General features: G+C 45.2%; 1 protein-coding gene across 3 annotated transcripts in view; it reads left to right on the top strand.

The window, feature by feature from the left end:
• Positions 1-554: 554 nt before the first annotated feature.
• The window catches only part of UGGT2 (UDP-glucose glycoprotein glucosyltransferase 2), a 301,272-nt gene continuing 284,845 nt past the window's right edge, over positions 555-16,981 (top strand). For all 3 annotated transcript variants that reach the window (XM_073348024.1, XM_073348019.1, XM_073348032.1), the window contains exons 1-2: positions 555-839; positions 2,949-3,031. In XM_073348024.1, coding sequence (XP_073204125.1) covers positions 691-839; positions 2,949-3,031 — 232 coding nt within the window. In that variant the 5' untranslated portion in view covers positions 555-690. The remainder of the gene's footprint in view (positions 840-2,948; positions 3,032-16,981) is intronic.

The raw sequence follows: 16,981 nt of genomic DNA, 5'->3' as shown, positions 1-16,981 counted from the left end.
GGAGAGCAGCCCCCAGACTGCAACCGCCTGGTACAAATAACTTTCCATCAACTCCGCCCAAACGGTCCTTTGCAGCCGATGTAAATAACGGGTCCCCTCAGGTTCAGCGCACGCGTGGGATGGGGGTGGGTGGGCAGCATGCTGTCCCCCACTGGCGATAGACCATCTCGTGGGGGCGCCAGCCCTGCTGGTCGGGAGCATTCCCCTCCCTCCACGCCCCTTTCCCCTTGTGGCGAGGTGGGGGGGAGCTAACTGGCCCAACCGCCGATCCGTGGAGGAGGCAGCTCGCGCTGGCAGCTGCGAAGAAGGAGCAAACGATCCCCGCTGAACAGTCCATGCGGCGCCCGAGCCTGGCCCCGCCTCTCGCGCCAGCCCCCCTCCGAGCGCCGCCTACCGGCGCTGAGGAGCTGGCGCCTGTGTTCGCCACGCAGGTCATTAGGCTGGCTGCTCTGATTGGTCCTCTGGGTGGCCAATAGCGAGAGAGAGAGCGCATCTCCAGGCCAATGGGGGCAGGGTGCGGGGGCTCGTTTATGAATCAACGGGGCCGGCGACGAGAGGTGGGAGGGAGGTCGGTAAAAGCGCTGCGTTGGCGCGGCTTGTCCGCTCCGCCGCGTTCCTCCCTTGCGTGGCGGGGTCCCGGCTGTGCCCTCGCGCCCCGCTTCCCCGGCAGCCCGTTCTCCGTCTGTCCCCATGGCCGCGGCGCGGCGGCGGCGGCTGCTGCTGCTGCTGCTACTGCTGTGCGCGTGGCCGCCCCCGTGCGGGGCCCCAGCCTCCCCCAAGGCCGTGACGGCCCGTCTGGCGGCGAAGTGGCCGGCGACCTCCCTGCTCTTGGAGGCGAGGTGCGTGCGGGTAACACGCTCCCCCGCCGCGGGGCCCGGCCCCGGGGGCGGACGCGGCCTGTGGGGCATGGGGGATCCCTGGCTTCCGCGACGGGGACTCTCGCTCTCCGGTGCCGCTTCCCCCTCGAGCGGGAGGGCGAGGCTCCCTATAACGCGAGTTTTGTCTTGAGCGGGGCAAGTTTTTCTGGTTGTCCAGTAGTTGTGGGTGATCCTTTTGAGACGCCTCAGCCTCTCAGTAGTAACCCCCCGCCCCCATTTAGTAGTTACTGCTGGGAAGAGAAAAGAGGGAATTGCCACCATACTAGATCAGCCCTATGCTCTGTATCAGAAAGAGGATACTCGACTGAATATGCCGTTATAGGTGGCTGTTTGAGGAAGAAAAGGAGTACTTGTGGCACCTTAGAGACTAACCAATTTATCTGAGCATAAGCTTTCGTGAGCTACAGCTCACTTCATTGGATGCATTCAGTGGAAAATACAGTGGGCGATTTTATAGACACAGAGAACATGAAACAATGAGTGTTACCATATAGACTGTAACAAGAGTGACTCAGTCTGTATGGTAACACTCATTGTTTCATGTTCTCTGTGTCTATAAAATCTCCCCACTATATTTTCCCCTGAATGCATCCAATGAAGTGAGCTGTAGCTCACGAAAGCTTATGCTCAGATAAATTTGTTAGTCTCTAAGGTGCCACAAGTCCTCCCTTTTCTTTTTACGGATACAAACTAACATGGTTGCTACTCTGAAACCTGCATGAGGAACATGCATCATGAGATTATTTGCCTCCTTTTCTCATCTAACCCCCTGGAAAAAGCATCTCCTAATCCCTAATAGTTAATGATTGATTTAAGGCTTGAAACGTGGCTGTGGTCTCTTAATTGAGAGGTATCTGCCCTAATACTTCTCACTGGCATAGCAGTTCGCATCTTTAAGGGACATAAATGGATGCTGTTGGCTATTTACATAGCGCTATAGTTGCATGAATTAACAAACTATGTAATTTTTAAGGTATAGTATATAAAAGTTGTTATATTTTCCCCTGGTCACATGTTTTGCAGGTCAAACTGAGGAGCAACAACCAGCTAATTTACATAATGCTGAAAAACACCATCTTCCGAGTAAAATAACTTTCCCCTCCCAAATGCAGCAAAGGCATATCAAGGAGTCAGCAGAGGGTGGATAAATGTGTATAGTTTTAATATTAATAAAACAAAACCAGCACACTTAAAGTGATACTGTTAGCTTGAAATCACCTCAGTTTCAGTTTAACTTAAAAAAGAGTTAAATTTAGTTTCCAATACCTTATATGCCCTTAGTGCCTCTATCACTAAATGTGGATTTACAATCATACTTTGCCATTTTTATAACTTTTATCTCTCCTCTTAGTGTGTGAAAGAGACTCATAAAAAAGGGAAACTGATTAATTGACTGCTTTGTACATTTACAACTCTTCATCTAGAAACATTGGAAACAAAGTAGTAATAATAATAATAGGTAAATTTTCAGTTGATGTCCTTTTAACAATAAAGTGTGATTAGAAAGAGTGACCTGAGTTAAATTGAGAGGACTTCAGTTCTTTGCAATAAAACTAATAACTGTCCTCCACTATTGTGGTGGTAACAAACTATCAATCTTTAAGGCTCTGTACGGATTGGAGACCACCCGTGGATCTCCAGCTAGGTAATTACAAACTGTATCAGTGACAATAATTTAAAAATTCTCAATTGATTAAATGTGCATTTTCATTTTTGCAAAGCAAATATGTATAAAAAATGTATATTTTGTATGTTGACATGTATGTGAAACAAAAATAAAATTGACTAGTACCTTTTACAGGAATAGATCCAACTTATTTAATTTTACTCTGCAGATCTGATTGCTGAGCTTGAGTCACACTGAAAGCATTTGATTCTGACTTTTACTTTAACTGAAAAACATACAACTAGGTCAGCGTTCATTATTTTACCATAAAAGGTTGCAAGACTATAGTTTAATAGCACTCCTATATTGCTATATAGTTTAAAAGTAGCATCGTGTAGATTTTACTGTGCTGTACACTTGAACAAAATCATATGGACAAATTAATGTTATTTATTTTTAAACAGCGAATTTATTGCAGAAGAAGATAATGAGAAGTTTTGGCAGTTTTTGGAAACTGTACGAGAATTAACAATTTATAAGCAAAGAGGTAAGTATTTAAAAAGCATGTTTTAATCAAACAACTTTTACTAAATATAATTGTAATCTTATTAACACATTAATTTTCGTTATGCAAAGACTTACTCTGCAGCTGCTCCTTGGTAGAGGCTCTTCTGCCACAGTGACATCTTATTTTGTGCAGCAGCATCCCCTTTACATGACTGCTTAAAGCTCGTTTTGGCTTCAAATATAGCTGCCCCAGAACACAATGCTGCTAGAGACAATGTCTGACATTGCTGAGCCTGTCTGTCTGATATATGGTATGATGTGACCTTAAGATCATTGAGAATGCACAGCATATTTTCCCTTCTCCTTTTGGGAAGGTTTCTACCCTGTGTGAGGGCTCTGAAATGGAGCTTATTTAGGGAATTCAAGAGGGACAGGAGTGCAAGAAGTGAGTCTTACTAAGAATGATTTCTGCTTACCCAAATGCCTGTGGTGAAGCTAATTGTTGCGTGTGAATATTTACTCTAGAAACACGTATTTCTGTGGGAAAAAAATTGTTCCACTCATAACTCTTGTTGAATGTATTCTTGGACCATCAGATGACTCTGGTGAACCTAATACCCTGAAGTACTCTATAATAAAATAATTAGACTCACATGGTCACAAAACACAATGATTATCGTGTATATAAATACTGCAGTGTTGATTAAAATAGCAAAATTAAAAGAAAAATACTAGTTATGCATAATATGGAAAGAAATAAAGGGTAGATTTACAGGTGTCAAGGTTCCTCCCCGACTCTGAACTCTAGGGTACAGATGTGGGGACCTGCATGAAAAACCTCCTAAGCTTATCTTTACCAGCTTAGGTCAAAACTTCCCCAAGGTACAAAATAGTCCACCCTTTGTCGTTGGATTGGCCACTACCACCACCAAACTAATACTGGTTACTGGGGAAGAGCTGTTTGGACGCGTCTTTCCCCGCAAAATACTTCCCAAAACCTTGCACCCCACTTCCTGGACAAGGTTTGGTAAAAAGCCTCACCAATTTCCTTAGGTGACTACAGACCCAGACCCTTGGATCTTAAGAGCAATGAACAATCCTCCCAATACTTGCACCCCCCCTTTCCTGGGAAATGTTGGATAAAAAGCCTCACCAATTTGCATAGGTGACCACAGACCCAAACCCTTGGATCTGAGAACAATGAAAAAGCATTCAGTTTTCTTACAAGAAGACTTTTAATAAAAATAGAAGTAAATAGAAATAAAGAAATCCCCCCTGTAAAATCAGGATGGTAGATATCTTACAGGGTAATTAGATTCAAAAACATAGAGAACCCCTCTAGGCAAAACCTTAAGTTACAAAAAAGATAGACAGAAATAGTTATTCTATTCAGCACAATTCTTTTCTCAGCCATTTAAAGAAATCATAATCTAACACATACCTAGCTAGATTACTTACTAAAAGTTCTAAGACTCCATTCCTGGTCTATCCCCGACAAAGACCAGCATATAGACAGACACACAGACCCTTTGTTTCTCTCCCTCCTCCCAGCTTTTGAAAGTATCTTGTCTCCTCATTGGTCATTTTGGTCAGGTGCCAGCGAGGTTACCTTTAGCTTCTTAACCCTTTACAGGTGAGAGGAGCTTTCCCCTGGCCAGGAGGGATTTCAAAGCGGTTTACCATTCCCTTTATATTTATGACACGCCCCCCAAATCTCAGCTAGGGTGAAACACTGGCTGGGATTTCTTCCTGGAGCTCTAGGAAAAACAGAGTTAATAAGACACATGCATCTCTAAATATACTACCAAGTACATAAAGACTAACAATATTTTCCACATCTCAACAACTATTTTAACCAGTTGATTCTGGGAAACTTTCACGGGAGAGTGCATCAGCCACTTTGTTAGAAGCTCCTGAGATGTGTTGGATGTCGAAATCAAAATCTTGGAGAGCTAAACTCCACCGAAGAAGTTTTTTGTTAGTTTCCTTGACAGTGTGAAGCCACTTCAGTGCAGCATGGTCGGTTTGCAGGTGGAAACGCCGTCCCCAAACATATGGGCGTAGCTTTTCCAGAGCATAGACAATGGCGTAACATTCTTTTTCAGTGACTGACCAGTTGCTTTCCCTCTCAGACAGTTTTTTGCTGAGAAACACTACAGGGTGGAATTCTTGATCAGGTCCTTTCTGCATTAAAACTGCTCCCACACCACGCTCGGACGCATCTGTGGTTACTAGGAACGGTTTGTCAAAGTCTGGGGCCCTTAGTACAGGGTCAGCCATGAGTGTCGCTTTAAGCTTGTTAAAGGCCTTCTGACACTTTTCGGTCCACTGAACAGCATTTGGCTGTTTCTTTTTGGTTAGGTCTGTCAGTGGGGCGGCGATTTGGCTGTAGTGCGGTATAAATCGTCTGTAATAACCGGCCAAGCCTAAGAAGGATTGAACCTGTTTCTTTGACTTTGGGACAGGCCACTTCTGGATAGCATCCACTTTGGCCTGTAGGGGGCTGATAGTTCCTTGACCCACCTGGTGTCCAAGGTAAGTCACTCTGTTTAGGCCTATTTGACACTTCTTAGCCTTAACAGTTAGTCCTGCCTCCCTTATGCGCTCAAGGACTTTTTGTAGCTGTTCCAGGTGGTCTGCCCGGGAATCCGAAAATATGGCCACATCGTCAAGGTAGGCGACTGCATATTCTCCTAATCCCACTAGGAGACCATCTACAAGTCTTTGGAAAGTGGCGGGTGCATTTCGCAGCCCAAAAGGGAGTACATTAAATTCATACAGCCCGAGATGTGTGATGAAGGCTGACCTTTCCTTGGCCGATTCATCTAGCGGTACCTGCCAGTACCCCTTGGTTAAGTCCAAGGTAGAGATGAACTGGGCCCGTCCCAGTTTCTCTAATAGTTCATCTCTGCGTGGCATTGGATAGTTGTCTGGGCAAGTTACAGCATTTAGCTTACGGTAGTCCACGCAAAAACATATTTCCCCATCTGGTTTGGGAACTAGAACCACTGGAGATGCCCATGCACTTTCAGAGGGGCGGATTACACCCATCTGTAACATTCTGGATCTCCCGTTCTATAGCAGTTTTAGCTTGAGGAGACACCCGGTAAGGTTGGACTCTAATTGGGTGAGCATTACCTGTGTCAATGGAGTGGTATGCCCGTTCAGTCAGTCCTGGGGTGGCTGAGAACGTTGGCGCGTAGCTAGTGCAAGGCTCCTTGATCTGCTGTCGCTGCATACACCCAAGGGTCATGGAGAGGTTCACCTCTTCCACACCACCAGCACATTTCCCTTCGTAGTAGACACCTTCAGGCCACTCAGCGTCGTTTCCTCCCTGGGCTGTAAACTGACAAACCTTTAATTCTCTGGAATAAAAGGGCTTTAGAGAATTAATATGGTACACCTTAGGCTTTCGGTTGGAGGTGGGGAATGCTATGAGATAATTAACAGCTCCCAGGCGCTCCTGGACCATGAATGGCCCTTCCCACGATGCTTCCATTTTATGGGCCTGGAGCGCCTTTAAGACCATGACCTGGTCCCCTACTTTGAAGGAATGCTCTCTGGCATGTTTATCATACCAGGCTTTTTGCTCTTTTTGAGCATCCTGTAAGTTTTCTTTAGCAAGGGCTAAAGAGGTTCGGAGGGTGTTTTGTAGGTTGGTTACGAAGTCCAGAATGTTAGTTCCTGGAGAAGGTGTAAATCCCTCCCATTGCTGCTTCACCAACTGCAATGGCCCCTTAACCTCACGGCCATATACAAGTTCAAATGGGGAAAGCCCTAAACTGGGGTGTGGTACAGCTCTGTAGGCAAAGAGCAACTGCTGCAACACTAGGTCCAAATCGAATTTACGTATCATGGCCCCCAAAGTTCCATTAAACTTCTCCACCATGCCATTTGTTTGATGGTGGTAAGGAGTGTCAACCAAGTGAGTTACCCCATGAGCTTCCCAAAGGTTTTTCATAGTTCCTGCCAGGAAATTAGTCCCTGCATCTGTGAGGATGTCGGAGGGCCAACCTACCCTGGCAAAAATGTCTGCTAGTGCCTGGCACACACTTTTAGCCCTGGTGTTGCTTAGAGCTACTGCTTCCGGCCATCGGGGGGCAAAATCCATGAAAGTCAGTATGTACTGCTTTCCTCTGGGTGTCTTTTTCAGAAAAGGACCCAGAATATCCACAGCTACTCGCTGAAATGGAACTTCAATGATGGGGAGTGGCTGGAGAGGGGCTTTGACCTGGTCTTGGGGTTTTCCCACTCTTTGGCACACCTCACAAGACCGGACATAGGTAGAAACATCCTTGCCCATTCCCTCCCAGTGGAATGACCCCCCCCAAACGGTCTTTGGTCCTGTTCACCCCAGCATGGCCACTAGGGTGATCGTGGGCTAAGCTCAAGAGCTTGGCCCGGTATTTAGTTGGAACTACCAACTGTCTCTGAGGATGCCAGTCTTCCTGGTGTCCACCAGAAAGAGTTTCCTTGTATAAAAGTCCTCTTTCTACAACAAACCTGGATCGATTAGAAGAGCTGAGAGGCGGTGGGTTGTTCCGTGCCACCGTCCAAGCTCTCTGGAGGCTTTCATCTGCTTCCTGTTCGGTCTGGAACTGTTCCCTTGATGCTGGAGACATCAGTTCCTCATTGGATTGTGGACCTAGGCTTGGTCCCTCTGGAAGCTATATAGGGGATGGAGCTGTTTCTGTTGACTGTGAACCTCTCTCCGCTGGTGAACTATGTTGGGATTCAGGCTCCGGCTGAGCCTCTTGTGTAGGGTTATGGGCTGCTGCCAGTTCAGGGTCGGTGGGGCCCTCTGGTGTTGAGGTTGCAAGTACTGGATTCAGTGCTGACAATGGGTCTGGTGTTGGTTGTTCGGCTGGTTCCGGTTCTGGGACTAGTTCCATCTGGGTTTCTGGGACTGGATCCACTACTGCTGTTGCAGACATTGGCCTGGGGTCCGGGTCCATCACTTCTGACCGGGTCCTGATAGAAGTTTCCGGAACAGAGCTAGGCCTCACGGCTTGTTTAGCCTAGCTGCGGGTGACCGTTCCCACCTTCTTGGCCTGCTTCACATGCTTGGCCAAGTCTTCCCCCAACAGCATGGGGATGGGATAATCATCATAGACTGCAAAAGTCCACATTCCTGACCAGCCCTTGTACTGGACAGGCAACTTGGCTGTAGGCAAATTGAAAGAGTTGGACTTAAAGGGTTGAATCGTCACTTGGATCTCTGGGTTGATTAAATTGGGGTCCACTAAGGAAGCATGGATAGCTGACACTTGTGCTCCGGTGTCCCTCCACGCGGTGACCTTCTTCCCGCCCACACTCAGTTTCCCTCCGCTCCAAAGGTATCTGGGAGGTATCTGGGCCTGCGGACCTCTGGTGTGATTCCGGTGCAATGAACTGTAATCTGTTGGGGTTCTTGGGGCAGTTGGCCTTTACATGCCCCAGCTTGTTACATTTAAAACATCATCCAGCTGACGGGTCACTGGGGCGAGGTGGGTTGCTGGAGAATGGGGTGGTGGGACGATAAGGGGTCTGGAGGGTTCTTTGGGAGGTAGGTGGAGCCTTGGGCGGCCCCCGGTAATAGGGTGTGGTCTGGGGTTGTCCCTTCTGGTCTCCGCTCCAACTGCGACCAGTTTTCTTCTTCTCTGCCACCTCCACCCATCTGGCTCCAATCTCTCCTGCCTCGATTACAGTTTTGGGTTTCCCATCTAGGATGTATCTTTCTATTTCCTCAGGAACACGCTCTAAGAATTGTTCCATTTGCATTAGGAACGGCAAATTTACTGGAGATTCAACACTTGCTCCTGATATCCAGGCATCCCAATGTTTCACAATGTGGTAGGCATGTCGGGTAAATGACACGTCTGGTTTCCACCTTAGGGCTCTGAACCTCCGACGAGAATGCTCGGGTGTTATCCCCATTCTGACTCTCGCCTTGGATTTAAACAGTTCATACTTGTTCATGTGTTCTTTAGGCATTTCAGCTGCCACCTCAGCTAAGGGTCCACTGAGCTGCGGCCTCAGCTCTACCATGTATTGGTCGGTAGAGATGCTGTACCCAAGGCAGGCCCTTTCGAAGTTTTCTAAGAAGGCCTCAGTATCATCACCTGCCTTGTAGGTGGGGAACTTTCTGGGATGGGAAGTGGTACCTGGAGAAGGATTGCTAGGGTTTGTTGGTATATTCTGCTGGGCCTTTATCCTCTCCATCTCCTCCACATGCTTCCTCTCTTTTTCCTTCTCCTCCTCCACATGCTTCCTTGCCTCCATTTCCCTCTTGTGGGCAGCCTCCTGTACCTCCTTCTCCAGCCGCATGAGTTCTATCTGTCTTTCATGTTCCCTTTGTTTTTCCTCAGCCTGAAATTTGGCTAATTCCAGCTGTAGTCGAACCGCGGATTTTGTCATTCTAACCTTTCTGTTTTTAACTAACTTTACACCCGAGGTTTAGAAATAAAAAACAAAACTTGGCTGTAAAATTTTGCTGTGCTGGAATAGAATACCTATTCTCTGATAGTGATTGTCAGCCTACAGAAAAAGACAATTCCCTTGTCTCTGCTCTGGGCCCAAATCAAAGCAAAAAACCTCCAACTATTTGGAAACCTGCTTACCCAGCCCAAAGAAAAAGCAAATGGGTAGAACACACCCCCCCTATTTACTTTTAGGAAAAAAAAAACTCTGGGTTGGAAGACTGTGAATTTCCCTGCAGGAGTTAAGTACCCTGCCTCCAGGCAAAGAAAACCTGCAATTCACAAAGATAATCCCCTTTTGTCTCTGCTTGGCCACAAAGCAGAGAAAAAACAAGCTGCTTTCAGTTTCAGCTGCTTTCTGGACTTCCTTTCCTAAGGAAAAAAAATTATTTTTTTAAAATCTGTATTTCTAGTTCAAAAAATCTCAAAATGATTTCAGGTTAATCCCACCACTATGGCACCATGTCAAGGTTCCTCCTCCACTCTGAACTCTAGGGTACAGATGTGGGGACCTGCATGAAAAACCTCCTAAGCTTATCTTTACCAGCTTAGGTCAAAACTTCCCCAAGGTACAAAATAGTCCACCCTTTGTCGTTGGATTGGCCACTACCACCACCAAACTAATACTGGTTACTGGGGAAGAGCTGTTTGGACACGTCTTTCCCCCCAAAATACTTCCCCAAACTTTGCACCCCACTTCCTGGACAAGGTTTGGTAAAAAGCCTCACCAATTTCCTTAGGTGACTACAGACCCAGACCCTTGGATCTTAAGAGCAATGAACAATCCTCCCAATACTTGCACCCCCCCTTTCCTGGGAAATGTTGGATAAAAAGCCTCACCAATTTGCATAGGTGACCACAGACCCAAACCCTTGGATCTGAGAACAATGAAAAAGCATTCAGTTTTCTTACAAGAAGACTTTTAATAAAAATAGAAGTAAATAGAAATAAAGAAATCCCCCCTGTAAAATCAGGATGGTAGATATCTTACAGGGTAATTAGATTCAAAAACATAGAGAACCCCTCTAGGCAAAACCTTAAGTTACAAAAAAGATACACAGACAGAAATAGTTATTCTATTCAGCACAATTCTTTTCTCAGCCATTTAAAGAAATCATAATCTAACACATACCTAGCTAGATTACTTACTAAAAGTTCTAAGACTCCATTCCTGGTCTATCCCCGGCAAAGACCCAGCATACAGACAGACACATAGACCCTTTGTTTCTCTCCCTCCTCCCAGCTTTTGAAAGTATCTTGTCTCCTCATTGGTCATTTTGGTCAGGTGCCAGCGAGGTTACCTTTAGCTTCTTAACCCTTTACAGGTGAGAGGAGCTTTCCCCTGGCCAGGAAGGATTTCAAAGGGGTTTACCCTTCCCTTTATATTTATGACAACAGGATTGAAGCCCCATTAATTAATAATCATGGGTGACTCACAATGTAGACATCTATTGAGAATAAATCTGAATCCATTTTTAGCTATATTTATCACCTAAGTTTTATATAGAGAACAGTCGTATGATTGAGGATATAGAGACTCCCACAAGAGGACAAGCTATCCCTGGACCTACTTCTGGCAATAAGACATTTATTAAGAACAGGAGGGTAATAGAAAAGCTTGGTGTATGTGACTATTTTAATTACTTGAATTCAGCATATTGATTATTTGGTTCTTAGCATCCAGGAGTTCATGGGTTTGAGAGTTAAAGAAAATATATGATGGAAAATAAAAATATTCTAGGGCACAGTTCTCCTCTCTCAGAAGTTGGTTGAAAAATTCCCACTGACTTAAAGGATACAGGATCAGTTCACTACTGAGCAGAAATCATCATCCTAAACTTCACCATAATTAAACAGCAACAGCCAATGTGACTTCATATGGGCTACTCAAAGAGAGGAGGAGAGAGAGGGAGGGAGGGAGAGGGGTATAATAGAGGAAGGGGACGAAAACAAACTTTTACACAGCCCGTAAGTGCTGCTGAATTAGTATTATCCAAAGTACCTAATTTTTTTAAATAGAATGAGTGCTAAAATGAATACTAATATAAGTGGGGGAGAGCAAATTCTATTGGAAAAAGTCAGTCTGTAAGCTAATGACAAAGATCAAATAAATGATGATAAGTATGGCTGAAATACTTAGATTGAAGTCAACATTCTAAAAGTAAAATAAGTTAGATAGATAATTAGGAAATAAAAATGCTCTTATTAGTGTACTTTTAATATTAAAAACAGGTAAGGAAATGCAAAGTTGGGAGCTGGAAAACTGGAGGTATATAAATTATGGTGGGTGGATTTGTGTCCCAGCCCATTGGCAATTACTTATGAAGAGTGTTGAACTAGGAAAGCTACTACATGTTTGGAAAAAACACAAACATGGAAGCTTTATTTTTAAAAGATAAAAAGACCTAATAGTCTTCTGGTAAGTCTAATTTTAAAACTTGGTAAGATGATAGAACCGGTACTGAGAGAGAAATCGTGAGAGTAATGGAATCAATAGCAGTGAGGAATTTGGGCAGAAATTAAAAATCATGTCTGAGAAACTTTCATTTTTGTATGTAATCAATTACAAAGTTAGTGGATAAAAAGGGATTTAGGCAGAGCTATCTGTATGAAATTTGTTGAAACATTTGACATACATTGTCACACACTTGTATTTAATAAATGTTCAAAATGGCTGGGGCTTGAGCAGGGATCCCAGTTTTCTGTGATTTTAAAAAAGAATAATTCTCTTGGGGAAAAAAACAATTAAAAATCTGTTTTTACACATTAAAAATGAAATATTGAACTTTAGTTTCCCTAGCCAAAATATGTAGAGGAGTCAGTTTAACACAATGTTCTTGATATATTTGCCATTTTTAATCAGGTTCAAAGCCTACCAGTGTCATCAGTCATGATAAAATTAATAGAATTGCTCTCCAGCTTTGAAGCAGGACCACTGTCCGCAGCAATGGAGGAGTAAGGGTGGCAATACCATACCATGCTACCTTTACTTCTGCGCTGCTGCTGGCGGCGGTGCTGCCTTCAGCACTGGGTGCCCAGCCAGCAGCTGCCACTCTCCATGCTGCTGCCACCACCAGCTTCTCAGCACCCCCTAGAATGCATTCTGTGGGCCCCAGTTTGAGAATCTCTGGAATAAGTATGGTACTGGTACTTTATGTAAAATTTAGTAAATAGTTAATGTTTTTATTTTTTCACAAAATGTAAAAGCTAAAAGATTCTCTGCAAAAATGCAAATTCCATGTTCTTCCACTGCAAACATTTCTAGGCTCCTTGGACAGGAGGGATATCACATGCATGGAAAACTGGTCAAAGGACAATAAACAAAAGGCTCTAATAAAATGCAGTGTATTAAGTCAGAGGGAAATATCCTGGCAGCGCAGGCAGATATGTTGCATATCACATCTGGTGCATCTTTACACCTTCATTCAATGGTCTGGAGGAGGGGTAAATAATATGTTAAATCTGGCACTTTGTATAATGCAGATTTGGGCTGTATATAGAATTGTCATATTACAATACATAAACATATATTAAAACAATTAGATATGGAAGATTGAAAGGGTTAAAACTTGCTACATTTAACACCTAAAGAAATATTTTTAAATCTCTCTGAAAGTTAACGTGGGAGTACACATTATGGGTATGTAGCTAATTCCCCCCGTTACATGGCAGCATTTTCTTTTTATCCCAACTAGTTTTCATCACCCATTCAGTCTTAAACTTTGCCACTTAAATGTTAAAATTAACATATAGCAATATAAAAACTAATGGTCTCAGTTTCTCTGAAATAAATTTGCAACATATGTCAACAGATCAGTTACATCCAAAATTATGCACTATCGTGTTAGGTGACTGGTTACATCTTTAAAGTTAAGCAGGTGCTTAAGTGCGTTTCTGGATTGCAGCTCTGTTCACTACTAAAAAATACATACCCTTGTCACGCATGTCAACCTTCTGTAAGGCAGAATATTATGCTCCCGCAATTTAATACAACCAATATGCAAAAAAGCGCACCGCAAAACCTAAGTATTCCAATTGTTATTTCTAGTGAGCGAGAGAATTGATGAAATGTCAAGCTTATGAAACGTCAAGCACACTAGTTTGGGAATCCCTGCTGTAAATGGCAGATTTGGGTCAGGGGTGGAAACAGAGAGGAGAGACTTTTGTGAAGAGTTGTCTGATACTTTGTTAGTTGGCAAAGTCAGGTTTCTTAATCTTCCAGGCACATTGCAAAAGCCCTCAGATCTTTTTAGGCCATTTGGGCAGAGGTGTATTGAGGATGAGGGTTGAAGATGTGATATATTAAAACCAAAGACAAAGAAACTGTATTTCAAGAGATGCACTTACTGCCGTGCTGATTTATTGCTTTAGATGCATGTTTGTGCTGTGTGGCCTCTCTCTCTCACTCTTGCTCCATAATCAGCACCTTTATCAGGTCCAGAAAGGAGCATCAGAATTTCTTCCGAGCTATGCTGTTTCAGGAAGCATTACCAGCTAAACTTTCCAGCACTGAAGTGCACGGGAGCATAGGCGGAAACTTCCTCAGTTTCTGGGGCATGCTCGACCCCCTGCTCTGCCCCAGACTCTGCCCTAACTCCACCCTTTCTCCCAAGCCCCCACTCCTCCCCGCAGTGACTCCTCCACGCCACTGAACAGCTACCACTGACAGGCAGGAGGTGCTGATAGGTGGGGCCCACCGGTGGGTGTTGAGCACCCACTATTTTTTTCCCCGTGGGTGCTCCGCCCCAGAGAGTCAGCATCTATATCTGGGAGGGCAGACCTAGCTGCAGCCCCTGATTGGGTTAAAAAAAAAAGCTCATCAGTGTCCCAGTGCAGATATCAGTCTTCTTTTCTGTAGCCAAACTGTAGGGACCAGTCATAGTGATTCTGCATACATTGGATCCTCCTGAGCATAAACACTTGGTGTGACAGGGCACACTCATAGAGAATCATAGAGAGAATCATAGAGTGTGCCCTGTCACACCAAGTGTTTATGCTCAGGAGGATCCAATGTATGCAGAATCACTATGACTGGTCCCTACAGTTTGGCTACAGAAGAAAAAGAACCTCTTGTGAGTGCTTCCTATTGACTGCGTGCAACCCTGCACTCTCCCTCCACTCTCGGCACCCCCTGTCAGCTGACAACCTGGCTCGGTAGCCTCCAGCCAAGTCACACGGTCAATATGCATGAGTGAAACCCTTCTGAGGTACTCAAGTCCAAAACAAACATAAGCACAAGTCTTCCTATTCTCTGGCTCAAGTGGGATTCAGCCCCTCCTTCTGGAGAATGCCTTCTCTCTTCAGCTCCTCTTGTGCCCCTTTAAATCTAGCCCCTTTCTTGGGATTCTAGTAAAGAGTCTTGTTCCTCTTTGGGTCTTAGGCCACTTCCCCACTGGCTGGTGGAGGGACCCAGGCCTACCCACTACTCCAGGTCCCAACCCAGGGGCCCTGTAAACAGCCCCTGGAATGTGTCCCACTCTACCCTATTAAAATATTGGCACAACATTAGCTTCTTAGAGTAGTATCCCCTTAGCCGTTGATCGGAACCTTTGGTAGCAGTCTGTCCCACTCGCACATGCGCTGCTCCTAACCTGCCACGAGATTTGCCAGCATGCATAGGCATTCCCTCTTCTCAACAGCTCCTGGCTGGAGATTGTTAACACTCTTTAGTTTTGTAAATTTGATCTTCCCTTGAATCCTTTTCCTTTGTTACCTTATTTGTTTTTTGAAGAAGAAAAAAGAAAAGAAGAAAAGGTTTGCCTACCGCCAGCTCTGGCTCTCCAGGCTTCAAAAAGTGCTTCATTTGCAAGGAACCTATCCCATTGACTGACGGACACTCACTGCTTGGGAGAAAAGCACAATCCACAAGAGTGTGGTTGGTGCCAGCAACTGAAACCCAGATCCAGGAAAGAGAGAGTTAAGGCTCAAACTCCTGCTCATGGAGTTAGCCCTTCATGCCCCAGAATTCCAACAAGAACTCTCACTGCAACTTTCTACTTCGAAGGCAGATGATCCCTAGGAGATGAACCACTCACTCAAGACCACTAATAAAGAGTCTGTGAGTCACTATAGCGAGTCCTGATCGAGCTTGAAACAGTCTCCAGCTCTATCAGTGCTGAAGGCACTGAAGCTGCCTAATGCTGGTACCCAGGACATGCGTGGTACCAAGTTGACAGAGTAAGTCGGTCTGCCTAAAGACCCGATGGGTATGGGCAAAGAAGTACTGATACCTCAGAGGCATGAAAGCCATGGAAGATCCACCCCGGGCAAGGGTACACTGGCATGGACATTGGCACTGGCACTGACCCTGGTGCATGTGACACCAGCAGACCATATGGCTAGGTTTGCATCTCCGACTCCATCGTTACAAGCTTCTCAGCACCGACAAACACCATTGGTATCAATACCATCCACACCGCCTAATTTCTGGTGTGTGACAGATCTCTTGGTGTCCTGCACACAGGACTTACCCCTGTACCAAGTTCTTCCAGAGCACTGGACTTGCTGACAGACATCTCCTTGCCGTGCACCACCTTTCTTATCATCGGAGTTGGAAAGTGAGCAACAGGACTTGGGTTCCCACTGGTCTTACCTGCCATATGGAGCCTTATTTCACTATGGGCACCAGTTGTATCATCCACCTGACCCTCAGCCTCCATGGTTTGGCCAACTGTGGTACCTGCCATGGATTCGCTACCTTCAGTGGCTGTACTAGGACTCTTGGCAGACTCAGAGGCAGCAGGCCTCCCAGGCCCCTAGTATGACATCTAACAGGCAAGGCAGAATCCTCCTTCAGCTGCAGCTTTGAAGGCTTCAGACCCTCCTGAGCAGCTGGGGAAGGAAGTTGGGGCAGAGGAGGAAGACACTCCTCAAGTTCATTTCTGGTCATCCTCAGAAAAGTGATGGTGCCTCCTCCACCATCCATGGCTGATGGTTTTAAATCATTCCAGGCCCTATCTCATAGGGTGGCAGAAGCCTTGCAAATACAGTTGCAGGAAGTGACTGAGTCTCACTACAAATTGGTGGACATTTTTCACTCTTCTATCTCTGCCATTGTGGCCCTCCCAGTTAATGAGGCACTCTTGGACCCCACCAAAGTCATATGGCAGACCCCTGTATCCGTCCTGCCAACATGCAAGTGGGAGGACAAAATGTATTATGTGCTGGAAAAGGATACAGAATTTCTCTTTTTCCACTCGCCTCCAAATTCCATCATTGTGAATGCAGTTAATTCTAAGGACCGCCAACAGCAGTTTAAATCCACCACATGTGACAGAGATGGGGAATGTCTGGACCTGTTTGGCAGAAAGGCATATTCATCAGCCACCCTCCAGTTCTGTGCAGAAAATTACCAGGCCTTGCTGGCAAAATAGGACTACCAGAACTCTATGAAATTAGTTCCTTTATTGAATAACTTCCGGACTCCCATAAAGATCAACTTAAGGCTATAATCAGTGAGGGTCAGTTGGTGGCTAAAACATCCCTCCAGTCTGCATTAGATGTGGCCAACATGGTGGCACACTCGATTTCCT

The sequence above is a fragment of the Lepidochelys kempii genome, chromosome 1 (genome assembly GCF_965140265.1).
Source record: "Lepidochelys kempii isolate rLepKem1 chromosome 1, rLepKem1.hap2, whole genome shotgun sequence".
NCBI classification, from domain to species: domain Eukaryota; kingdom Metazoa; phylum Chordata; order Testudines; family Cheloniidae; genus Lepidochelys; species Lepidochelys kempii.
This window is presented reverse-complemented; position numbering and strand designations above follow the sequence as displayed.